Source organism: Camelus dromedarius, chromosome 10 (genome assembly GCF_036321535.1).
Source record: "Camelus dromedarius isolate mCamDro1 chromosome 10, mCamDro1.pat, whole genome shotgun sequence".
Classification (NCBI taxonomy): domain Eukaryota; kingdom Metazoa; phylum Chordata; class Mammalia; order Artiodactyla; family Camelidae; genus Camelus; species Camelus dromedarius.
In genome coordinates, this window is record NC_087445.1 from 58876703 (window position 1) to 58903485 (window position 26783).

The 26783-nt window shown below is 40.6% G+C and overlaps 2 protein-coding genes across 4 annotated transcripts in view; both read right to left on the reverse strand.

Moving 5' to 3' along the window:
- Window positions 1–5724: 5724 nt before the first annotated feature.
- Window positions 5725–10555, reverse strand: LOC105096482 (olfactory receptor 2K2). The gene is made up of 3 exons (XM_010988826.3): window positions 9629–10555; window positions 9473–9529; window positions 5725–5871 (listed from the first exon to the last, which is right to left on the reverse strand). Exons 1-3 carry the CDS (start codon window positions 10550–10552, stop codon window positions 5725–5727), a joined length of 1128 nt encoding a protein of 375 aa, XP_010987128.3. The 5' UTR covers window positions 10553–10555.
- A 9737-nt stretch (window positions 10556–20292) lies between these two features.
- Window positions 20293–26783, reverse strand: part of ECPAS (Ecm29 proteasome adaptor and scaffold) — a 90076-nt gene continuing 83585 nt past the window's right edge. For all 3 annotated transcript variants that reach the window (XM_064490392.1, XM_064490390.1, XM_064490391.1), the window contains 5 exons: window positions 26384–26522; window positions 24352–24457; window positions 24056–24144; window positions 21998–22069; window positions 20293–20576 (listed from right to left, as the gene is read on the reverse strand). In XM_064490392.1, the coding sequence (XP_064346462.1) occupies window positions 20437–20576; window positions 21998–22069; window positions 24056–24144; window positions 24352–24457; window positions 26384–26522 (546 nt within the window). In that variant the 3' untranslated portion in view covers window positions 20293–20436. The remainder of the gene's footprint in view (window positions 20577–21997; window positions 22070–24055; window positions 24145–24351; window positions 24458–26383; window positions 26523–26783) is intronic.

Sequence of the window (26783 nt, forward strand, 5' to 3'; positions counted from 1 at the left end):
GAATTTTTTTGTTTCCCAGTGGATAAAAAAGTTATGTGTGTATACTATAGTCTATGAAGTTTGCAAAAGCATTATGTCTAAAAAAAAAAAAAAGGATGGACCTGTGGAAAGAGCATGTTGCCTGCCATTCCAGCAAACAATGAATGGTGCCTGCCGTCAAGCAAGCCCTCAGCCACTGCAGACACCCTCCATCACCCCACCCACCCCGGTGCACCCTGAGGGAATTCAGGATGCAGAAAACCAGGAAAGAGTCTGTGCTCTGGATAGTGGCCCTAGATATATTAAGATGCATATCTAAGGAATAATTTCAGTGAGCCCAGACTCTTGCATTTTCCAATTTCCAAAAGCAGTAAAATCACTTAACTTGAGGTGTCTGGTTTTTTGTGATTAGCAGTAATCTTTTGATGTTTGACTACATTTTTTTTCTCCAGCAAAAACTCCTGTATATCCTGGGTCCTCTCTTACCTTTATCAGAGCAGTTCCTCAGAGCTACCTGAGAGACTGTCCCCGGGGCTGTTAATCCTCTGGTAAGATCTTCTAATAAAACTTAACTCACAACTTTTAGGTTGTGCATTTTTCTCCAGTTGACATACCTTAATTTAAAAACATTTAATTACTAAAAATTGCTAACCATCCTCTGAGCCTTCAGGGAGTCATCATCTTTTTGCCAGCAGAGAATCTTGCCTTGACATTGATGGTTGCCGACTGGTCAGAGTGGTGATCGCTCAACGCTGGGGTGGCTGCAGCAATTTCTTAAAATAAACAATGATCAATTTTGCCGTATTGACTGACTTTTTCTTTCACAAACAACTTCTCTGTCACATGCAGTGCTTGTTTGATAGCATTTTACCCAGAGTAAAACTTCCTTCAAAACTGGAACCAATCCTCTCAAACTCTGCCACTGCTTTATCAACTAAGTTTACGGAATATTCTAAATATTTTGTTGTCATTTTAACAGTCTTTACAGCATCTTCACCAGGAGTAGATTCCATCTCAAGAAACCACTTTCTCTGCTCATCCATAAGAAGCAGCTCCTCATCCGTCACTTTTATCACGAGACTGCAGCCATTCGGTCACATCTTCAGGCTCCACTTCTCATTCTAGTTCATTTGCTATTTCCACCACACCTGCAGTCTTGATCTTCTCAAAGTCGTCCGAGGGTTGAAATCTACTTCTTCTAAACTCCTGTTCATGTTGTTATTTTGACCTCTTCCCATGAATCATGAATGTTCTTAATGGCATTGAGAATAGTGAATCCCTTCCAGAAGGCTTTCAACTGATTCTGCCCACATCCATCAGAGGAATCACTACGTATGGCAGTTATAGCCATACGAGATGTATTTCTTACATAATAAAACTTGAAAGTCGAAATTATTTTTTGATCAGTGGGCTGCAGAATGGATGCTGTGTTAGCAGCATGAAAACAACATGAATCTCATTGTGCATCTCCATCAGAGCTCTTGGGTGATCAGGTGCATTGTCAATTAGCATTGTCAATTTTGAAAGGAATCTTTTTTTTGGAGCAGTAGTTCTCAACATTGGGCTTCAAATATTCAGTAACCCATGTTGTAAATACATGTGCTGTCCTCCAGGCTTTGCTGTTCCATTTATAGAGCACAGGCAGAGTAGATTTAGCACAATTCTTAAGGGCCCTAGGATTTTCAAGATGGTCAATGAGCATTGGTTTCAACTTTAAGTCACCAGCTGCATTAGCCCCTAACAAGAGTTAGCCTGTGCTTTGAAGCTTTGAAACCAGGTATTGACTTCTCCTCTCTAGCTATGAAAATCATAGATGGTATCTTCTTGCAAGAGAAGGTTGTTTCACCCACACTGAAAATCTGTTGTCTAGTGAAGTCACCTTCATTAATTACCTTGGCTACATCTTCCGGATAACTTACTGCAGCTTCTACATGAGCACTTGCTGCTCCACTCTGCACTTTGATGTTACAGACACGGCGTCTTTCCTTAAACCGCAGGTACCAACCTCTGCTAGCTTTCCAACTTTTCTTCTGCAGCTTCCTCACCTCTCTCAGCCTTCACAGAATTGAAGAGAGTTAGGGCCTGGCTCTGGATTAGGCTTGGGTGAAAGGAATGTTGTGGCTGGTTTGATCGTCTGTCTAGAACACTTAAATTTCCTCCATTTCAGCAACAAGACCGTTTCGCTTTCTTATCATTCATGTGTTGACTGTGGCAGCACTTTTCACTTCCTTCAAGAATGTTTCCTTTACATTCACAACTTGGCTCACTGTTTGGCACAAGGGGCACTGCTTTCAGCCTGTGTTGGCTTTTGGCATGACTTCCTCAGGAAGCTTGATCGCTTCTAGCTTTCGATTTAAAGTGAGAGATATTCGAAAAAAAATTTATGGTTACCGAGGGAGGAAAATGGGGGTGGGAAGGAATAAATTGGGAGTTTGAGATTTGCAGATACTAATATATATAAAATAAATAAACAAGTTCATACTGTACAGCACAGGGAACTATACTCAGTATCTTGTAGTAACTTACGGTGAAAAAGAATATGAAAATGAATATATGTATGTTCATGTGTGACTGAAGCATTGTGCTGTACAACAGAAATTGACACAACATTGTAAACTGACTATAATTCAATAAATATATATATAAAAAGCTAAATAAATAGAGATATTCGAGTCTTCCTTTCACTTGAACACTTAGAGGCCACTATAGGGTTATTAATTGGCCTAATTTCAATATTGTTGTGTCTCAGGGAATAGGGAGGTCCCAGAAGAGAGGAAAAGAAGGGGGAATGGTGGCTGGTGGAGCAGTCAGACCACACACAACATTTATGGGTTAATTTCACCATCTTTTAGCGGCGCAGTTCATGGTGCCTCAAAACAATTACAACAGTAATATCAAAGATCAGAGATTACCAGAACAAACATAATAATACCGAAAAAGTTTGAAATAATTATGATAATTACCAAGTTGTGACACAGAGACATGAAGTGAGCAAATGCTGTCGGAAAAATAAAATGCCGTCCATAGACTCGTTCAACACAGGATTGCCACAAACCATTCGTTTGCGAAAAACACACACTATCTGCAAAGTGCAATAGAGCGAAACAATAAAGCGAGGTATGCCTGGAGAGGGAAATGTTCTGGAGGTTAATCTGGAGGCACACTGGAGGTAGGGAAATAGAAGATGAGGGAAGAATCACACTGGGAAAGTCCTTCCTTGCTCAGCGAGCAGGAAAGGAATGCATGCACCCCACTACCCAGTCCTTCTCACCCCAGGCGGGCCACCACCCCTCTGAAAAGAGCTTCCCACGGCCCCTTGGGAGGGGCAGCTGCTTGACTTAGCTCTCAGAACAGGACTAGAGCACGCCCTTGTTGACGAAATTTACCCAACCAAGACAGTCAATAGCGCCTGTCTCTCTCTGCGGCCCCTCGGTTCTTCATCGTGACACTATTCCCACTACACCAGGACGTGTCTCAGACTAGCTCTCGCTGCCCTGAGGGAGCTGTGTTTCACTGGGCTTCATTACAGTTTAGCACCCACGTGGCTCCGCTGCCCTGGGGGTGCACACAGGTTAAATAAGGCACCGTGGGACTCAGCCCCGTGGGTGGGCAACAGGTTCGCAGTGAACTTGGGAAAATCCAACAGAGGCTTATTAGTACGAGAACTTTTCTCCTCAGAAAGTTTCCTAAGGGGAATCTGAAGTGTCTTCAATGTGAAATGGTTTTGAGCAACATTGAAATATTGACAGACGGGGTGGTTCAAAGCGCTCGTAAAATGCCCAAGGAACAGTATTACAGTGTTATTGCAAATACTACAAAGGTCACGCTCTCATGCCATAATGATGGGTACTGGGCACTATACATTTGTACAAACCCATAAAATATACAATCCCAAGCGTGAACGGCTTTTGGGTGACTATGACGTATCAGTGTAGGGTCATCAACAAACGTACCGCTCTGGTGGGAATGCTGATGATGGTGGAGGCTATGGCGGCAGGAAGAGGGATTATGCAGGAAATCGCTGTACCTTCCCCTAAATTGTGCTGTAAACCTAAAACTACTCTACAAAAATAAAGTCTTAATGAAAAAAAAAAAGCACCAAGGTACCCATATTAAAGAATTTACAACTAAATCGAGGACATCATAAAAGAGAACATAAAATAAAATCAAATAATTATAATAGGCACAAGACTTGAATAGACATTTCTGTAAAGAAGATACGCCAATGTCCAAACAGTATATAAAAATAGGTTCAATATCACTAATCATTAGAGAAACTCAAATCAAAACCACAATGAGCTATCACCTCACATCCATTAGGATGGTTAATACAAGAAAAACAAAAACAAAAAACACAAAATACAAGTGTTGGCGAGTATGTGGAGAAATCAAACCCTTGTGCATTGTTGGTAGGAATGTCAAATGGTGCACCTGCTATGGAAAATAGTAGGTTCCTCAAAAATTAAAAATACAACTACTACAGGACCCAGTAATCTCACTTGTGCACATATATCCAAAAGAACTGAAAGCAGGATCTCAGAGAGCTATCGGCACAACCACGTTCACCGCAGCATTATTCACAATAGCCAAGAGGTGGTGGCAACCCAAATGTCCATCAATGGATAAATGGATAAAGAAAATGTGGCATATACATACAGTGGAATATTATTCAGCCTTATTTAAAAAAAAAAAAGAAATTCTCTCACACGCTACAACATGGATGAGACTTGAGGACATGGGATTATCTGAAATAAGCCAGTCACAAAAATACACATACTGTCTGATTCCACTTCTACGAGGCATCTAGTCAAACTCATAGAAACAGGAAGTAGAATCAAGGTTGTCAGGGGCTAGGAGGAAGAGAGATGGGGGAGCTGTTCAATGTGTGTAGAGTCTCAGTTTTGCAGGATGAAAAAGTTCTGGAGATGAGCTGCATAACAGTGTGACTATTCTTAACATTATGGTACTATACACTTAAAAATGGTTAATATGGTAAATTTTATGTATGTGTTTTTTTAACCACAATTAAATGTTTAGTTAAAAATTAGTAATAATATTAAGTCTTTCAATCCATGAATGTGGAACATTTTTACATTTATTTAGGTCTTCTTTATTTCCTTTCAACAATTTTACAGTTTTTAGTGTATGAGTCTTGCAACCTTAAATCAAATTTATTCCCAAGTGTTTTATTCTTCTTGATGCTATCACAAATGAAATAGAGCCAATGTGGGGGTGCGCCAGCTGTCGATAATATCCACTGCAAATATTACTGCAAAGCGAGGAAATAACCACGGAATGCTTTCAGAGTCTCCATGTATGAACTTTGCAGTGAATCTCAATTAATCACCTGAGATCCATAAACAGACTCACTGACATACATTACAGCGTCATTCGGGGTCTTTAGGAATTGGAGTAAGTTCTGCAGAAATGTCCAAGAATCCAAAAGTGTTTCCACTTCTCAGTACAGTGATTTTTGAAATCAAGGTGTGATAGGAAAAATAATGGTCCCAACGATGTCTACATCCAATTAGCATGCAGAACCAGTACATAGGCAATGTGGCAAAGGAGAATAAGATTGCAGATGGAATTAAGGCTGTAATTAGCTAAACTTAAAATAAAGAGATTATCTGTTTTGGCCCAATGTAATCACAAATGTCCTTCAAAGTGTAAGAAGGAGACAGAAGAGAGAGTTAGGTGTGATGACATAAGCAGGGTCATGGTGATGCAACATGAGAAAGACTCCACTCAACTTCGCTGCCTCTTGAGACGGAGGAAGTGGTCACGCGTTAGTTCGCTCAGGCTGCCGCAACACAATGCCACAGACTGGGTGGCGTAAACAACAGAAATGTATTTTCTCACAGTTCTGGCGGCTGGAAGTCTCTGCTTCAGGTACTAAATGGTAAGAGGACAGAGAGAGGGAAAAAAAAAAAAAAACAATGGGGACTCTTTCCAAGTCAGGAAGAAGGGTTCCCTTTCCTAAGGATTTTAGGTGTCTGCCCAGCCACTACCCATCATCTGCTACTGTCAACACCGTGTTGCCTGGGAGTTTGGGCAAGAGATAATTTCTTTAAAAATCAGCAATTTTCCTTCACTCTCCATTTCTCCTTTTCAGACCATAAAAAGGGAGTGTCTCTTGGAGCTCTTTCTGTCTGTCTTTCTGTCTGAACCCAGTGTGTAGGTTTGGGTTTCAGGTTGCCCTTGAGTCTAAGCCAAAAAATACCGGAGGGGGGAAAGAAAAAATACACACCATGAGTTTGTTGGTATCTTGCACTCTAGTTTCTTTCCCGTGTCTGTTTGCTGCCGTTTATTTTTCAGAGACATCACGTAACTATTCCCTGTCTTCTGTCTAGAGCTTTCAATTGTGTTCAGTGGGAGAAACAGAATGGAGTGTGCTTACTACACCTTGACCAAAACTGGAACCTGTCTTCTGGCTTTTGCCTGCTCCCTGCTTTAGAGCTTGCTCCTTTTCAATGCCCCTTTGTTGCCTTCTCCTATTTGATGGGCTTTAAATATTAGTGTTCTTCTAAGTTCACTTAGGCAATCTTCTCACTCGACACTCTTTCCCTAGTTAATGTTAACCATGTTCATTACTTAAATTATTCCATGTATGCAAATATGTCACAAGTTTATATCACCAGGCTGATCTTCCTCATTAATTTCAAATGAATATCTCCAACTGACTCCTTGATGTCTCTTATATATCCCAAAATCATGGCGAATTACAACACATGGTTTACCCTTCAAGCCTCAAACTTGGTCTTCCTCCAGTATTTGCTAAGTCAGTTACTGACATATCAGCCTTGTTTGACACTTAGAAGTCACCTTTGACCTCCTCATCTCTCTCACCACAAGAACTGCCAACTACCTAACTGAATAGCCATCAAAAGTTTATTACATGCATATCTGTATTCAACAGATGTTCACTGAGTACTTGGTCCTTCACAAGAAGTATGCACTGGATGTCTTCCTTGTGCCAGACCTTGTGCTAAGGACTGGTACACAGTGGTACATGAAGCTGATACGGTCCTGGACCCAGTGAACCTACAGACTAGTGAGAGAGATATTAAACCAGTAAACCCACAAGTTATTATCAAATTTCAAACTGTGATAAATGCTTTTAATAAAAGAAGAAACAGAACACAATACTTTCATGGAATTTGGGGTCCCCAGAGCAAAGGATGTAAATGGTGGGCAATCAGATTATGAAAAGTCCTTGCATGTCATCTTAAGGACCTCAAGTTGTAGGAGAATAAAAAGCCACTAAGGGATTTAAATGGGGAAGTGACATGATTCACTTTTTCTAAAGCATGAATCTGGTCATGTGATCATTCATTCAGGAATTGACTCTGTCAGAGGTGGTTTCACCTTCTCTGTCAAATATATTCCTCTTTTTAATAACATCTGACAAAGATCCCTTACCTGAGACTCTACAAAAGTAATGATTGTAATTAGTACTGGTTGAGATGGAATCTAACCCAAATGATGGAATGCACCATTTGCCAATAACTAACTTTAGTACTGCCTGTAATACACAAAATGCATTTATATTTATATTCGCTTGCTGTTTTTCACAGCAATTTTTTGTGACATATGGCTGTAACTACGGTAACTCCTAGTCTCTTAATCCAAGAACTGCTAGGGAGAAATCTGCCCGGCTTCCATCCCGGGTCATTTTCTGACATCAGGGTCCTCCATAACCTGTCTCGGTGACCCATGTCAATTTGCTCAGTTCCTGTGTCAAAGCTGATACACTAATTACTGAGGGTGTTCAGTCTCTGTGTCTTCAAATTCTCACGGTTCACTCTTTGAAGCAAAGATTTCAGCTATTTCTAAAACTCCAATTAGTCCTGTTTATATTTGGTACCACACATATTAGAGCCAATTCCAGGAGCCAATTCATTCTACTCTAATATAAAATCCAGCTGTACTTCTCTAATAAAAGCCTACCATAAAATGTCACTTCAAAGTGACTTTGAGATTGCCAGGAAATGAATATGATAGTTGGGTTGAAAAGGTTGCGGTATCTCAGAGAAATAATTACTGCTAGATGAAAGCTTCCTGGTCAGCAATCCCTTACCATCTTAAAACCATCCACTCAGGGCTTGTTTCCATCCCTCACCATCATACGTCTCTTGGCCACAACATCTGGCACCAAAGTCGTCCCCTTGTTCCATCACCAGAATTTTCCCACGTGATTATTTCAAGTGTCTCTCTACGTGGGCTACACGTCCAGGAATGTGCAACAGAAGCCCTAGGTCTAAGGGAAAGGTCTTCGGGTTAAACAACCCCGAACTCAATGTCTAACACTAAAAGTTTTTTAGGTCTTTCTTATTTTGAAATGTATCAAGTGCGTCAACCTTCCTCCACTCAAACCCTCTCCCCTTCCCAACTCTAGACGTGGGGGTAGACAAGCCAGAATGTGCACATGGAAGCAGAAAAGAAACAGGAGGGATAAAAAGGAAAAGGAGAAAGGGAGAAATAAATGCTAATCCTATTTTCTTTGGGAATGACAGATTTTCACTGGAAATAATGTCTCAAAGTATGGTCATCTCATGACCTATATCAGAATGTCTTGGGGATCTATTATGAATGCAGATTATCAGGACCCTACCCTGCTACTGAATCAGAGTATCTGAGAGGAGGGGCCCCGAATCTGCATTTTTAAGAAGCCATATTTTCATACAAATAAAAGATTTAAAACTATTCATCTATGTATTATCTCTATAATTTCTGGATATTTATAAAGCAATATATACCTCACTGCACATGCTGTTTCTTCTTAATTTTCCCAAGTGGTACTTATTTCTCAAATAAAGCAATTTGTTGAAAGCTCATAAATTTATTAGTTTACTGAATGACTGCTGTAAACATAAAAGGTACAAAATAATAGGAATCCATGCCCTTGTGAAGTCAATCATCCAATGAAGAAAAAAGACAGACAGGAATGAAAAAAGACCCAATCAGTGTATGGGTGGTATGCTGGCATAGAAACGGATACAATGTGTACAAGGATCTAGGTGCTTAGAAAGCAAGGTTGGCAAGTGAGAAAATTAAGTGGGCATTGGCTGCCTTACTCGGAAAGTCAAGAGTTCTAATGAGGTTTGAATGAGGAAGGGTAATTAGGAAGCCACACAGTGTGCAGCACAAGCTCTGGCGAACAAGTCCAACAGACTGAGGGTCACAGTTCTGGTTCTCCAACTGTGTGATGCTGAGTAAGCCTTTTAATTGCTCATCAATTCTGTCTTCTCGCTTGCGTAACCAAGGCCAATCTCTATTGTTTCTTTGTTCCTTTATGTTCCCATCTCATTCTGGAAAGGATTTAAGGCAGAGAAAGACAGACAAGTTCCCTCCTGGCATCAACATTCACTGACTCTAAATTTATCCAAGTTTCCTTCTGGAGCAAACGTGTGATGACTCTAGAGCCCAACACTTCTTACAGTTATAAAACAGAAAAGACAGAAATTACCGCTAAATGCAAACTGGAACCTCCTACCATCCACAGGCAATCATTCTGTGTACCCCGCTTTATCACAACTGTAAAATTACAGAGCTAAGGTTCAAGTCAGTGTTCTAAGGGTGAGGACATCGTTGTGAATTTCCTGATAAAACCACAGGTACCCAGTCAGAGACTTTCCTGTGTTTAACACACAGATATTTTGCCCAGTACTTTTTTCACGGCATCTTTGACTTCCTTGTTCCTTAAACTGTAAATTATGGGGTTCAGCATAGGGGTAAGCACTCCATAAAGCAACGAGATGATTTTATCTATTTCTTGGGAGCCTGATGAAGAAGGCTTAAGGTACATGGAGAGGGCAGCCCCGTAATACAAGCTCACCACAGTCAAGTGGGCGCCACAGGTAGAAAAGGCTTTGTTTCTTCCCTCTGCTGAGCTGATTCTCAGAATAGTGGAAAGGATGAAGATGTAGGAGATGCAAATGAAGAGCATGGGGATGGGCAGAAGGAGCACGCTGACCACCAGCACGATTGTGTCCATGAGCAGTGAACTTGTGCAAGCCAACTTCAGCACTGCCAGAATTTCACACGTGAAGTGATCGATGAGATTCCCGCAGAGGGGTGTCCGCAGGGAGAGGCCAGTTTCCAGCAGGGCCGTCAGAGAGCCCGTCACCCAGGAGACGGTGGCCATCTGCACACAGACCTGCCTGTTCATGACGATGGGGTACCTCAGCGGGTTGCAGATGGCCACGTAACAGTCATACGCCATCACAGCCAGGAGCACGCACTCCGTGGAACCCATGGCAAGGGACAGGTACATCTGCACCGCACACCCAGAAAAGACAATGGTTTTCTGGGATGACAGCAAGTTCACCAGCAAAGTGGGGATAGACGCAGATGTGTAGCAAATATCCATGAAAGAGAGATTTCCAAGGAACAAGTACATGGGAGTTTGAAGGCGTGAATCTAGGACAGTGATTAAAATAAGAGTGCTGTTGCCTACGAGGGTTATCAGATACATTACAAGGCTGAGGACAAAGAGAACGATCTCTAACTCTGGGTATTGAGAAAAACCCTCCAGGAAAAAAAAGCTCCAGATGGTGAGGTTTCCCCTTTGCATTTCCTTCCTTCTGTTTGTTTCATTCCAGGACACAAAGAGATGGACAAAGTATAATGCTCATTGAGTTAGGAAAACACTTCTAAACTTATTTTCACTATTATGAACATAATTTTACCACAAGAAATCACAGGATAGTATGTCTATCGACCTAAGTGTGGGGTGGGGCAGGGGGAGGGGAACGGGTTTGATCTACATAAAAAGTTGATTCTTTCGTGACAAAATTTAGAAAAGAGTGAATCTGAAAGCAAAAATAAACAAATTTAATGTGTGAATCTCTGCTCATAATCCTCTGCTTGGCAGGCAGCAGGTTTTCAGTAAAGATTTGAAAGTACTGAGTGATGAAAAATATGAAAGAACACTGAATAAATCATTGAGCACAAATTAGAAAAGTAAGTCAGGTAAATGAGGACAAGAAAGTACATTTGTAAAACAGAAACCAGTAATGATCTGCACTGGAAGAAGAGGAGGCAAGTTCAAAGAAAGAAATAAATGAATTTTAAACTAACACCTATGGAGTTCTGGGTCTATATGAACTCTGTCTTTCCCAGCTAACAGCTCAGAGGTCCAAACACTTGTTTCAAAAATGAGGACACTGTTTGAAGCATTGTAGATACCCATCCTGATTACATTTAAGAGCCAGGTTACAAGTCACCCAAAATAACCTGCTTCATTTAAACACTATGACATCCATTGTACAGTTTCATTCATTATTGGGACCCACACCTTTGTAAATACGTGAACAGTTCTAAAAATTATACCCAGGCAATACTCTCATTATACATTAAGACCTATGAAGATCCAGGAAATGCAGAAATTAAACTTCCTTTAAAAATTATTTTTAGGGTGGGAAGGGACAGACTGAGAGTTTGAAACTTGTAGATACTGACAGGCATATGCAGAATAGATAAACAAGATTATACTGTATAGCACAGGGAAATATATACAAGATCTTGTGGTAGCTCACAGTGAAAAAGAATGTGACAATGAATATATTTATGCTCATGTAAAACTGAAAAATTGTGCTCTACACTGGAAATTGGCACAACATTGTAAACTGACTATAACTCAATAAAAAAAAATTATCTTTAAATCTCTTTGCAACCATTTGGAGGGTGTTATGCTTAGTGAAATAAGTCAGACAAAGACAAATATCGTATGATACCACTTATATGTGGAGAATAAAAACTCAAACTAGTGAATATAACAAAGTAAGATTATAAATCATCTAATTATATACAAGACACTTAAGGTTTTATTTATTTCTTTTTTTACATTTCACATTATTAACCCCCAAAAAAGTTACAAAAACTTACCTTGCTTATGCACTGACACTGCTCTTTCTTAGCATCAATCTTTTTCCTTTCCCCACTAGCTATTTCCTTTATCTTTTCAAATATGCTTGTTCTTAAAAACTCCTCTCATTGTCATGCTGCACAAAGCAAACTGCCATCCTATTTTTTTGCTCTTTCTTTCGTAGGTAAACTCCTCAGTTATACAGTTTATCTTAACAGTTTATCAGTCTCCATTTTCTTATCACCAATGTCCTTTTCCCAATGTCTCAACTTCAGTCAATATTATCATTTGCCTCCCAGTTCTCCATATTTAAAAAGCTGGCACAGATGGTGCTGGTGAAAATGATAAGGCTGTGGGCAGCAGCTTATGCCACGCCCCTCCAACAGCGGTGTGATATTTTTCAAATACTTTTCATGATATGACATTACTATCTCTGGCTTCTCCCCCACTGTATCTCATATCTAGCCTATTAGCCAATCCTTTCATTTTTTTTTTTTTTTCTGTTTTAGTCACCAGTCCCCAAGCAGCTTACACTGTAGGACCAAACGTTATGAGTAATGCTGAGACTCCCTGAGTACTCCCTGGCATACCTCTCAGTCCTACTCCTCTCTGTGGTACTCGAGTGCACAGAGCTTTCGCTTTTCTTCCGAGAGCTCCATCTTTCCTGCATCACAGTAGTTAGTTCTTACCCACTTGTTAGTTAACGGATTATTTCTGAGGGTCTTCTCTGCCAGGCTTTACATTTGACAAATTCTCTACGAAAATGTGATTAAATTACTGCAAGAGATGATTTCAAAGAAACTTAATATTCTGTGCTACTCTTAAGACAAACAAAGAAAACGCAATTTTTTTTTAGAATGAAAAATCAGCCCAACTGCCTGGGACTTGATGTTTTCTATTGTTTAAAAATAGCAACCAAGAAAACTGAATTCCCCATCACCAATATCAAATAAAATACTTTTTATGTTGTACTTGATAAAGTTAGCTATGTGCAAGAAAGAATGAAAGCATCTATGTTAAAAATGTGAAACATACTACGTAAAAGTCAACAATGCTCTTCATTTCGTTCAGAAGTATTGACCGTTACCTCAATAACCAAAAATGCCAAAGGATAACAACTGAAATACTATGTAAATTTAAATCATCTGTTGTTTTGGGGGAATACTTGCCGTCCCTGAACAATTTAAAGTTCAGCAGCTATCAGATGTAAAGGTTTGAAACTTCAGATCCCTCAGGGATAATGTCCCAAAGATCCAATTATATCAAACTTTAGAAAACTGAGACAGAGAGTGAACCACAGTTCCTCCAAAAATGATTTCAAAGAACTCATAAAAACTAAGTTATCTATTCCTCCCTGTCCATCTGAGCTATAGCAAGATTCTTTTTCCTTGAATGATTACAGTTGTAGAATATTTAACAACATAGAAAAGATATCCATAGAATTCTAAGACATACATTTTTTCATTTGTGAAACTACTCCCTAGTTTTCAGAGATTAAAGGAAAAAGGTTTACTCCTGAAGTCACTTGTCCCAACAAGTGACCAAAAATTTTACTCAATATGCACATGTTGAGAGGACCTTAAAGCAACAGACACACCCAGCACCCACATCTTGGTTTCTAAACACAGTTCTCAACTAAAAGGAAACGTGGCTCCTTGAAGAAATGGCTGATGCCAAAGCCAGAACAGGAAAAGGACAAGATTAGCCTGGAGTACCTTACTGCTCTAGAATGGAAGGAAGCATGCAAAGAATGAAAGGGTATTTCAAAAGGCTATGGATGCCCACTGGATGGGGCTCCCGTTAGTCAGGTTGGAGACAAATTATTTTGAGCATCAAAATAAATAATGGTTAAAAAGTGGATTATAATCCATAGAATGAAATACAAATACATGAATTCTAATCATAGGTAATATGTGACAGTAGGTAAATGTTAAGTATCACAGTTGCACAGGTAAAAGTTGGATGAGACGATATTTACACAATGTCAAAGTATCTTGCCACAAACTATTAACTTCAGAAACAAGACAATTATGGCTTTATAGAGATAACCACTCTAACATCCCCAATAACGGGACATACTGACTCCACGGGCCTTCTGACATGATGCACTGAGGACACAGCATCACTTCTGATCGAGCTTAAAAAAAATCCATAACTTAAATCTAATCATGAGGGAAAACTAGATAAAATTAAATTGAGGGATACTCTGCCAAATAACCAGCCTATAGGTTTCAAAAATGTCAAGGTCAGGAAACAGAAAAAAGTAAAGGCAATGCATGACCTAGCACTGAATATTAGACCAGGAATAACTAAGCTCTAAAGGACATTATTAGGACAACAGACAAAATTGGAACGTGGGCTGTGGATTGGATAATAACATGGTAGCGGAGTTAAATGTCCTGACCTTCACAGCTGCACTGTGGTTATGTAATAAAATGTCCTTGTTGTTAAATACTTAAGTATTTAGTGTTAAAGGGGCAACTTACCCTCCAACTTACCCTTAAACAGTTTATTTAAAAATATGTTTTTTAAAAGATCACTCTGGAGGGGCTCGCCCTGCGCGTCGCCCCTCCACGCCTCACCAGGACAACGTGGGGGACGGGAGGAGGGGCGTGGGGACCTGCTGGGGCTCCCAGCCTCAGAGGCGTCTCCAAGTCCGGGGTGGCGGGGAGGCCGGGGGTCTCAGGACCGGGTCCCTGCTGCCCGCAGCCCGCCTAGAGAGCGCACAGCAAAACTGCATCCCCTTCCCCACCGGGTACGTGGACCGCGCAGGTGCAGCCGGCCGCGGTCCCCGGCGCGGGGACGGTGTGTGGCACGCGTCCCGCAGCCCTGGCGCCCTGGCCCTGCGCCGAGGCCTCGGCTCCTCACCTTATGGCTCCAGCTCCGAGGTGGCTCTCGGGTCCGGGCTGGTCCAGACACGGCTGGACGGCACGCAGGCTGCTGTGTGGCCTGGGTGCCCTCGAGGCCGAGGCCGCGGCGGTCACGCGCCCACGGAGACCGCGCAGGCGAAGTTCATCCACAAGCAGACCTCCCCTAAACCGCAGTACGGAGGGTTCCTCCACGGCGTCAGGAACATTGTTCCGGACCAAGGGCTGAAAGAGACCTACCGGGCCCTCCACGTCCCACCACGCCATGCGCTTCTTCGGCAGGACCCTCTTGCGCAACTGGTACCGTGGGTCCATCGCCAAGGAGCCCCTGAAACCGCTGATCACGGGGCGTTCGCGCTATCGCGATGGCAGCCAGTGCCTCCGGGAACGCTGCTCCGCACCCGGTCAGAGTAAGTTGTCAGGAGTAGCCACCAGTAACATCATAAACGGGTTTTATGCCAGATTAAGTAGGTTAAATTTAAGTCTGTGGACAAGGCATAATTTATGACCACAGTCAAGATATAGAATAGAATATTCCCAGCACCTAAGAAGTTCACTTGTGCTCATTTTCAGTCAGTTACATCCCTTGACCTCATACCTGAAACTGCTGATCTGATTTCTGTCACTACAGTTTAGCCTTTTCTAGAATTTCATATAAATAGAATCGTATAATATACAGCCTTGTAACTTAGCAAAATGTCTGCATATATTGGTCATTTCTTTTTACTGGGTATTCCATTATATCGGTCTATCACAACAGTTTATTCACTAGTTGAGAGACATTTGGATTGTTTTCAGTTTTGAGCTGTTATGATGAATTTTGCTTTCACTTACAAGTTTTTGTGCAAACGTATCTTTTTGTTTGTCTTGGATGAATATCCTGAGGTAAAATTTCTGGACCATAATACAAGTATATGCTTAACTTCATATGATATACCAAACTGTTCCTTAAAGGTGCTATATCTTTTGAAATTGCATTAACAGTATATGACAGTTCTGTTATTCTGTATCTGTGCCAATGCTTGGTATTGAAAATCTTTTTTATTTTATTCATTTTAATGGGTATTTAGTCATATCTTGTGCTTTGTTTTGCTGGAAAACACAATTTATTAACACATTTTAACAAATAGCATATATAGAAAATAACCAACACATGTTATTATCTATAACTTACAAATATTCTAAAATGCCCCAACCAGTTCCAATTGTCTTTTTTTTTTTTTAAATCCTTACTAAGATGTAATCCATATGCCATACAATTGCCTCACTTAAAGTGTAAAACTGAATGTTTTTAGTATATTCACTAAGCTAGCTAAGCATGTGATAGTGGTAACTACAAATCTGATCTCTTTTTCTGTGACTTTGTTTTTGAAGTATAAATGGCCTACAACACTATGTTAGTTCCTGACGCATAACATAATGATTTGATAGTTCTGTACATTACAAAATGATCACCAGGATAAGTCTAGTTACTATCTGTCACCATACAAAAATTTGGGGAGGTGGGAAAATTGAATGAAGGTAGCCAAAAGGCAAAAACTTCCACTTACATATAAGTACGAAGGATATAAAGTACATGATAAATATAGTTAATAATACCCTGTGTTATATATGAAAATTGTTAATAGTAAATCCTAAGAGTTCTCATCACAAGGAAAATTTTTTTCTCTTTTTCTTTTCTTTTGTATCTATGTAAGATGATGGATATTCACTAAACTTATTGTGGAAATCATTTGTGATGTGTATAAGGCAAGTCATTATGCTGTATACCTTAAACATTGCCTATATGTCAATTATATGGCAAGAGCTGAAAGGAAAAAAAACACCACACACAAAAAAATCCTGCAAACAGTAAGAATTTTACTTCTCCTTCTCAATTTGGATTCCTTTTCTTTCTTTTTCTTGTGTGATTACTATGGCTAAAACTTCCAATACTATGTTGAATGAAAATGGTGAGAGTGGGCATCCTTGTCTTGCTCCTGACCTTAGAGGAAATGCTTTCAGCTTTTTACCTTCGAGCATGATGTTAGCTGTGGGCTTATCATATGTGAACTTTATTGAGTTTCCCTCTGTACCCACTTTGTGGAGAGTTTTTATCATAAATGAATGTTGAATTTTATCAGAAGCTTTTTCTGAATCTATTGAGATAATAATATGGTTTTTATTCTTCGATTTATTAATGTGGTGTATCACATTGATTGATTTGCGGATAGTGAACCATCCTTACAACCCTGGTCAAGGTTACAGCCATAAGTCCTACTTGACCATGGTATATACTACTTTTAACGTATTGTTGGATTCAGTTTGCTAATATTTTGTTGAGGCTTTCTGCATCTGGCTCATGAGTGATATTGGTCCTTTTTTTTGTGATATCTTTGTCTGGTTTTGGTATCAGGATGATGCTTGCCTCATAGAATGAGTTTGAAAGCACTCTTTCCTCTATAATTTTTTGGAATAATTTGAGAAGGATAGGTGTTACCTTTTCTCTAAATGTTTGGTAGAATTCACCTGTGAAGCCATCTGGTCCTGGACTTTTTTGTTCCTTGGGAGTTTTTTGCCTGTAACTCCCAGACACTCAAGCCAACAATTTCTGCTTAGAAGTAGTTCCAAATATGGCAAGCAGTGGGGCCTTTTTGGTCTTTAAAGTGTAACTAGGCAATGCATTGGAAGTGGAACTATTTTCCCAGAGAACCAGTAAAAATTAATGCACTACTTCAAAGAACTGATCATGCAGCTTTTATTTACCACTTAATATCTCCTTGGGTAGGGGAAAGAGTTTCCTTTCAACACTATCACATGCTTAGCTAGCTTAGTACATGTTGCAGAAGATTCTATGAAGACTTTGCATATAAAATACAAAAATCTGTGACATATACATCCATTTAACAACAGTCTGTACATTACAATGAGTGCCAGTGTCAAAATAAGTCCCTGTACTGAACAAGCAGCATGAATATATTGTGGCAGCAGCAGATAGAAACTTCCCCCAACGGGCAGACAGTGTTCACACAGTGCAGTTGCTACAAGAGCACAGACCGACACGGTCATATCTGTTTTCTTTTCTTGTTAGTGAATACACACATAAAAGATGGAAGGGTAAAGCAAAGGGGATCTGGTGGCAGTTTTATTGTGCAGGACACTGCACTACAGGCAGACACACTGGCAACTGTAAGTTGGATACAAACATCAATTAAAGAAACCGCTGCTCTTTATCACCAAAAAGACAATTTTATACTTTGTTTTGATTTCCAATTGCCCAATTTCAGGTAACTCCTTTTCATGTATCGATAAATTTGCGAAGATATATCTAGCGCACTAATTCCACGAATAAGGAATTCAGTAGACTCTCTAAATCAGTTGCTATGTGACAGCAGCACTGAATATTCCTAGGGTAAAAAATAACAATAAAATGTTGTTTCAGATAGCTTTGGAAAATAAAGGCCAAAGATATAAATGTACATGGGTCCTTTTGCCATTCGTTCACTAATATCAACATTCCACAGTTACAAACTCTCAGTTATTAACTCTTTTAAAGAAATACGTGTGCGCACGCACACCAGACACAAGCTGCTTTGGGAGACCATGATTAACGTTACCAGTTGTGCAAATGACTTGGCTGGTCAAGATGAAGGCATTACGTGTTAAACTTAGAAACATGCTTAGAAAACCAAAACAAATTCATTCAGCAGCATTCAGCACTATGGTTCAAGCATCTTAGCACCTCTCTCAGCACCATGGGAAATTCCCAGTATTGAGTAACAAAAAGTTTAAAAAGCAGAAGGTCTGATGAGGTTTTGAACTTGATATGGGTCAAGAGTATAATTCTTGCCCTTATACTCTTCCTTTCTGAAAATACCTGACCTGCATCACATTCTCGCCTAGGAGCAGGGTCCTAGGTACTGTAGATGAAAGTCAGAGGGCACTTAGTGGAGGGGGAAGTACTGACCTGGAGAATACCAAGTCCTATGAGGACGTAATCTTTCTGAAACATGCAGAGTTGACTCCTTTCCCCAAGCAAACACCCTTCTCAAGTGGAAGTTCATGATATTATACTTAAAATTCACGAGGCTACTAAAATTCACAATTATACTTCGTATCAGCTAAGAGGATGTTTTGATTAATAAACACTGAAATTTTCACTTGTAAACCCCTTTTCCAATCAGAAGCAACCCCAGAACAGAGCACATACAGTTACGTTTAGGTACTATCTATGGCAGTGTTTTTCAAACCGTAAATAGCAACCCATTTATGGGTCAGGAAATGAATTTAGTGGGTCTGAAGAACATTCAAAACAGTGGTGGGGAGTTGTGGGGGTCAGGGATCAAAGCATACCACACATAGTATGTATCACTTCACAAAGCATTTTATTTCAATTCCAGATTTTATATTCATTCCCTCTCTCTCTTTCTCTCTCTCTCACACACACACACACACACACACAAACGCATACATACTGCATCACGATGTAAAAAGTTATTTTTACTATGGGTCACAGTCAAGAAAATTTTAAACACTTTGGTTACTAGAGACCACCTAAAATAATAAACTTGGAGTTTTCACCCTGATATCAATGTCTCTTAAGGGGTCAGTATTGACTGTAAACCAACTTCATGCTTTGAATCCAGTGTGAGCTACAGTGTTCTCAGTTTACCTTAATAGTAAATACTTAGGTTAAACTTGTGTTTTCCCCTTATCCTGCACCTTTAGGCAGGGGCATGAGCAGTGTAAGGAAAGCAGGAAACCCAAGCTGCAATTATTTACTGTGAATGGTGTCGTGTTATCCCCAGATGTCTAATTAAAATGCTTTCCTTTCTATCCCATAGTCATACTGTTAGCATAAATGTGGGTAGAAAGTTTTAATTTGTCTTTACAGTTTTTGACATTAGAAATGATCTAAACCAAAGCAGTCATGACTTCATTGTTGGTTTGGGTTTTGCAAAATACACAACCACAGATACAGACAGAATGAACAATCTTGTCCTAATCTACGTTCATCTGCTTGTAAAAGGAAGACGATGAGAATTGTAACATGGAGACCAAATTTCCCCTCTCAACCTGTAAAGCTGGTAAATAATCATTTTTTTAAAATCAGTCATCTAAACAAATAACAAGACAACGTTCAAGCTTCTGAACTGCAGGAGTCCAACAGTGCTCATGTAATGGGTCAGTTGAGGTCTGGTGCAAGGACTGTTGCACCATCTCATCTTGGGGGTTTCTCAGGTGGGCCAGGGTTAGCACTGACTGGGTAGGTCATCAGACACGCAGCTTCCAGCCGTGGCACAGGCCTTGGAAAGGAAGCCTCGTCATCTCAGCCTATCTCCTCAGGTGTAAAGAAGGGAGTTAAACTAGGTGATTTATAGAGCCCCTTCCTGAAATAACTTTCGTCTGGGTGCAGTTCTAAGATTTTTATGCAGCTCGCTCTGCAACTTTGTTCCTTTAACGACAAGCTTTAATTCTTTCAACAGCTATTTCTGTCAGTTTCACATACAACCATCTCTCAAATATCCAAGGTTCCATTTAGCTCATTCAGCCCAGATACTTTTAAAACACCAAGTAAAATAAAGCTAATAAGGAACAAAATTTAAGGCATTTTTTTTTTATTTCAGCCAAGGAATGATGCATGCTACAGATTAATCTTTACTTTTCCCCACTTGGTTTTTCGAAGAATACCTCCTTTTCAACCCCCAATGAACATGGCACTTGTCTGTTTTTTTCCCTTCTAATTTATTCCAGGTTTTCAAGTGTCTTCTTCAGTAACGATGCTTTCTCCTGCAGCTCAGGTCTGCTGTCTGTCTCCATGGTTGCTAAAGACTCGATCAGGAGCACTCTGCACTCGGATGTCAAACTTCCCCACTGTTTAGATTCTGAGTGGAAAGAGAGAGAAGAATCCTTATAGAACAAGCAAGCAGAAACCCCAAAGTGTTCTTTCTGCTTTTCCTCCACGTATCCTCTCCCCAGAATAAATGCAAAAGCAAACTCTTGGTAACAGTTCTATATATAATGATCACAGGTTTAACACGGGTTACTGACCATAACCCGAGGGCCTATCAGGGAGTTCTGTCCTCTGTCCCTGGGACGGGTGGGACAACCAGAACGAGGGAGGCTGAAGCAAAGTGGGAAGCTGGAGGTACCGCGGCAGGGCACACGGTAACAGAAGAGCACCTCAGCGACACAGAAAACCTCCATGCGTGGTAAAAAAAAAAAAAAAAGTCTTCGACAAATCTCATAACTGTACAGATGGTCTGAACCGATGACACTTTATGACTCCTTTCTTTAAGAAAAGCATCGGAGAACTACACACATACTCAAAATTTTAGAAACTCAAAGTATATCAGATCCTAAATCTTGTTTATGAGGTTCTGATACTTTCTGGTGATGTGGTTTCAAGCAAGTTACATCACCATTTAGCCTCGTTTTCCTCATCTAGAAAATATTTATACATATCCGGCAATCTGTGAGAATTCAGAGATATGTACAAGTGCCCAGCTCTTTTATTTCAACAGGGAAAAAAGGGATTATGAGGTGTGCAGTGTTACTGTGTCTAAAAGGCCTGCTTATGGAGCCCTGAGAGAGGGGCTGTGATTGTGAAGCAAAGACAGAGACAGAAGCAGCGGCAGCAAGGACACAGAGCTCGAAAGAAAACGGTTCCATCTTCCCCGTTCTTAACCTATGGGGATAAAACAGTAAAAAGGAGGGAAAAGAAAAAAGAAAAGAAGCTGCCTTTTGAAATCCTTGACAGATACATCACTAGAGAAAATGCCGTCTTCTTTTACCATTGATACAACAGACCATTGGATGAAATCTGTTTCTTAATAAGATTAAAAAAAAAAAAGGGAAATAGAAAAAAAGGATTAAGAAAATTGCTATCAAATTTGAAGACTCGGGTAGATAACTGTTAAAATGTTTTCCCAACTCCACTTTTCAGTGCATCATTCTGTTTATTTACATGTGTACCATAAGCTCTACAAATGCCACTGTCAACCGCGTGCTGTGATCAACCAAGATTAACTCAAGACACACGGTGGAAACCAAAACTTTATTATTTTGACATAAATATAGCTTCACAATGCATTAAAGAGTATAAAATAAAAGAGTAAAATTTAACACTTAATAAAACTGGAAGGTTTTAGCTATGCATATTTCCACTTCCAAGTACAAGTGTATGAATTTGTACTTTAGAGTATATGCTTAAAAAACAAAACCAGAAAATTAAAAAATTCCTAAAACATAGGCCATCAAGTATCCGGGCCTTCTGGTCCTCCACTCAGAGCTACCAAGAACTCACCTTCAAGTTTTTTAAGCAGCAATTCTATCACAGATAAAGCTTCTGTTCTCACAGATGAGTAGGTCTTATTTTCTAAGAAGAAAATCATATAATTCACATTATTTGTTTTATATGCCTTACAAATAGAACTTCCAAGATTAAGTTAGTGTTCCCAAAAGAAAGACGTTTGTAAATTATAAATTCAGGGAAAGATACGTCTGTTCTTAAGTAAGCTTCCCCTAGCAAGTTACCATCAAACACCTGAAATGTGTTACATGTCCATGTTCCTTACTGTAAAACACACAATACCTGTCAGCCAACGATACCAATCTCTACAACAAATGGCAGTATTTAGAAGCTGGAAATCAAGAGACACGGTCACAAACACATAGTCGTCTTCAAGGATACCTGAGAAAGGTCTTTACGTTTGCATGAGCTCTTCATTTTATCAAAGAACATTACACAACCGAGAGGTGAGGCCAACTAAGGGACACCTGGCTGAGACCCTGCAAAGACTAGTTTCTTAGCTGCCAGTTCCTTTATCCAAAAAGCACGCTGTCACCTCCAAGAACTGCAGCTGAAATATGCTTCTTTGGTGTCTACTTTAGACATAGCACCGAGTTCACAGTGTAACTGTCTACCAAAAAAATTAACACACAACCAAACCCGAGACAAAGAAAGCACAAGATGAGCTTGTAACAACCTGTTATGCCACAAAGTACACAAGTGCTTAAAAGAATGATGGTGAGCTGGCACCAGGACACAGGAGTCAGCCTGAAGGGGCTCCCAGTGCCTCAATCTGTGACAATACGAGCAATAAATTAATTAAGGAAAATAATGATAAACCAATGGGGAAATAAAGGAATCCGTGAATCACCATGGATGATAGATAAATAGAGTTGGGGGGGTGCTTGCTGATGAGAGGATGCCAGCTGTAAATGGGAAACGTGGAAGGCGTGCCAGAGCTGGAAAACCGTCTTAGTAAAAGCCGTTCAGGGAAACCCATCAGTGCTAAGTCTAGAGAAGGCCATCTGAGGAGCAGTCTATCCACATGGTCTTACAGTGCCTTCTCCCAGACCGCTTAGCAGACACAGTTCTGAAGAGGAGAGGTTATCTGAACGGTCTTAAAGTGTGTTCCCACAGGCTGCTTAGCAGACAGAAGGGGGAAAAACAGCAACTATACGGCAGAGAAAGCTGAGGACTACCGTGACCAGGTAATCAGAATTAACATCGCCAGTGAGGGCAGGTGGACACTGTGTGCCTCCCGATGCGAGGGGCCACAGCATCACTAACGGGGCCCCCCAGCTGGGAACTCGTCACCTGGATCTAATCACGAGGAAACACCAGGCAAACACCAAATGAGAAACATTCTAGTTTGGGGGGCGGCGGGGAAGAGGGCAGGGCTTGTCTTCAGAATTGTCAGTGTCATGTAAGACACAGAAAGGCTGAGGAAACGGAGACCAGACATATGACACCTGAATTCACTGAGTGATTCTGGACTAGATTCCTTGATGGAGGATGGAGGGGAGGGAAAAATGATATAAAGAACACTACCGAGTCAACTGAAAACCCAGAATAGGAATGGTTACACATACTGCATCGGTGTGGCACTATCTGAAGTTGGTGACTGTACCATGGTCACGCGGAAGAAGGCACACTGACGACTTCAGGAGGAAAGGGGCCTGTTGTAAACAATACACTTTCAAATGGTTCAGGAAGAAGTATGTATATAACGTGCAAATAGTAAAGTAAATGGGGCAAAATGCTAACAGATGACTTTGGGTAAAGCATACATAAGTATTATATGTACTATTATTATAAGTTTGAAATTATTTCCAAATACAAATTTAAAAAAAAATACTTATCACAAAGGTTTTCCTGATCTAGGTGTTAAAATCCTAAATTAACAGTTCCAGATTAATACGTTCCAGTCTGGGGTCACATATCGAGTATATTAAATACGAAGGGTCAGTAGTTGGTCCATAAATTCAGTTCCTAGCACAAGGCAGGGAATACCTGAAGCTTAACTCCTTGAGCTTTAAAATTAAAACTCCTTATCAATGTCAGTTCAGCACTCACCTAAAGAATATGTGATTGATTTACAAGTTTCACGGAGAATTTCAGCCAAAGCCTCAGGGTCTGCATGTTCTTCTTCTAAAAGCATTAATCTGTACAAATCAGAAAGCAAGACACAAACACTAGTTATTAAGAAACATTCCAAAACCTTTCCGGCACAAACAACTTGGCTGTATATATTACTTTATGATGTCACTTTAGCTTTTAGTTTTAAAATTTAAAATAATTCCATTGATTATATATAAAGTGCTAAGGACAGGGGAAGGGGAAGTAAATGACTGAACTATGATGCAAATTACCCCTGAAAAAAGGCATTCATTGACTGCAGGACCCCTAGTTGCACTTTCCACGTGCTGAGTTTTAGCCGTTCACACATCAGTTTGCACAGTTCCTGACGATAACAACCTGGAAGAGAGAAAGAAGGGGGCAGCGCAGGACAGACCAAGTGAGGGGAAGATAGAGACACAGGGAGAGGCAGGAACAGAGAGGGACAGAGGGACAGGGACAGAGAGGGAGAGAGGGAAAAATAAAACAACAAATGCCTTTAGTTACTGCCACGAGATCTCAAAAACACTTTAGTGTGACTTTGTGCCCAGTTCCCACAAGTTTCTCTGATCAGAAACACCGCCCCCAACCTATGTAACTCCATAAAAGGTGTTCATTTTCAAGGCAATAGCCCTCTCTAAGGAACTGACACAGAATCTTAACCACACTCCCTTTTCCCTGTAAAAACCCTGAATGACGGCCAAAGAAAGCAGACCCTGGAGGCCAGGCCTCCTCTCTGGAACCCACAAGCCTCTGCACGTTGTAGGCTTGACATGAGTCAACAGTGCTTTCTCCCAAACCGGTTATGCTAACTGCACTTGTTATTATAATTATATACTTAAAATTACGCTAACTGATGAAACAGGAGTATAAAACTCAACAAAGGAATTATTTTTTAAATGCTGTAGAGTTTAGTCCAGTTCACAAACGTAAAGATGGATGGGGGTAAAAGTCTAGAATTCTACACTTGAACTGCTTCATAAAGAGACCGTAATTTCTTTCTCCACTAATAAGAAACAAAACCAGGAGCTGGAGATGATACACGATGAGTGAGATGTATACGAGAGGCCAATGTGGAACAAATTCTCAAAGGCCTGGGCCCGTCCCCTTGACAACCGGCAAACGTGTGTATTTCTGTTCCTTGGACTAAAACTGCTTCGTGTATGTGTCATCTTTTTACAGAATTCCCTACTTGAACTTTTTCTACCTATCAGGCATAAAGTAGTAGTCCTAATCAAGTCAAGTAAGTAGGCTTCCACTGCAGTTCATAAAACACCACCAAGAAATAAGACCACTGACGAATCTGGATCTGTTGGAAAACCGTTCCCCGACAGAGCAAATACACTTTTTGAAGTTCACACAAAAAATGGCAAGGCTCAGAAACAATCTTAAGTCTGACTTTAGATACATCCAATCACAGACAGTCCACGATATTTTTCATAACATTCAAGAATGTTAAGCTGCTCAGGAGGATGCACTGCAGGAACCAACAGGAGGCAAACTCAAAAGCAGCACTGTCCCAAGTTTAAGGCTCTATCACAGGACTCCTGCTAACTATAGCCTCGTCTGCTGGTAAAGGTTTACTATTTATTTACTTAATCCTTTGGAAAGACACATTCAATTCTGAAAATCTCTCCAAAAGTTATGATTTTTCCCAGTGAAATAGAGATTTCATTTGCTTCTTGAAGATTTGGTGACAAGGCCAGTAATTTTGAGATGAAGAGACCCCACTACTCAGTTCTGTGGACCCCTCAGGATGCAGCATCACTCTTACAGTCAAACTATCTAAAATGCATCATGATTGTTCGGGGCTGAAACGTGTCCCACAGATTCACACATTAAAGTCCGAGCACCTCTGAATGTGACTGTGCTGGGAGACAGGGTTTTTAGAGAGATCATTAGGGTGGGCCCTCGTCCAACGAGACCGGTGTCCTCACAAGAATATATGAGGACACAGAGACACAGACGGCCGTTTACAGGCCAAGGAGACAAGTCTCAGAAGAAACCAACCCTGCTGATACCTTGATCTCGGACTCTGAGTCTCTAGAACTGAGAGAACATATATTTCTGTCGTGGAAGCCCCCCAGTCTGCATGCTCTGTCACGGCAGCCCTGGCCAACTGCCACCACAGACAACGAGGTGACCAGCCAGCGCAGGAGCACAGTTTACCCTGGGGAACTCTCACTGTGCATCCGTCATAGATGCCTATAACTCGTCACACGGACACCCTGGCTCTCACAGGGACCCCTGGTTACAGCGCTTCTCCGCACAGGGCCCGCTGCTTACGCTGGGTCTCCGCGCTCCGGGGCCAGGCTTTGCCCAGGCTCTCGAAGGCGCCCAGCACAGACTCCAGCTGGAGCTCCTTTTCCTTCTCATTCTCATCTTCATTTTTGTTTGTCCGGACTCCAGTGCTTTCAGGTGAGTTCTAGGACATGTCAAGGAAAAGGAAAGCAAATTTTAATCTTTTTTTCTTCTAAGTTATAGGTATACTATTAAAACAATCAGGGGACCAGAGCAGGAGATGCTAACCAGGAAACGAATGCTAAATTCTCTACCAGGAGTTCTCCTACTTGTAAAAAGAATTTGTGACAGGAATACTACATCTCTCCAGTAACTTACTGGTTTGGGAAATCCTCTAAAGGAACCTGAAAGCAAAGGTGAAAAAAATACCATATACAGAGTATTT

What these genes read in the sequence shown, in the direction of transcription:
- LOC105096482 (XM_010988826.3), bottom strand. Translation starts at nt 10,552, where the DNA reads ATGCAAAGGGGAAACCTCACCATCTGGAGCTTTTTTTTCCTGGAGGGT. An exon ending in AAGTACTGGGCAAAATATCT is followed by an intron (nt 9,530 to 9,628) that starts GTGTGTTAAACA and finishes CTTGAACCTTAG; the next exon opens with CTCTGTAATTTTACAGTTGT. An exon ending in AGAATGATTGCCTGTGGATG is followed by an intron (nt 5,872 to 9,472) that starts GTAGGAGGTTCC and finishes CTTACCATTTAG; the next exon opens with TACCTGAAGCAGAGACTTCC.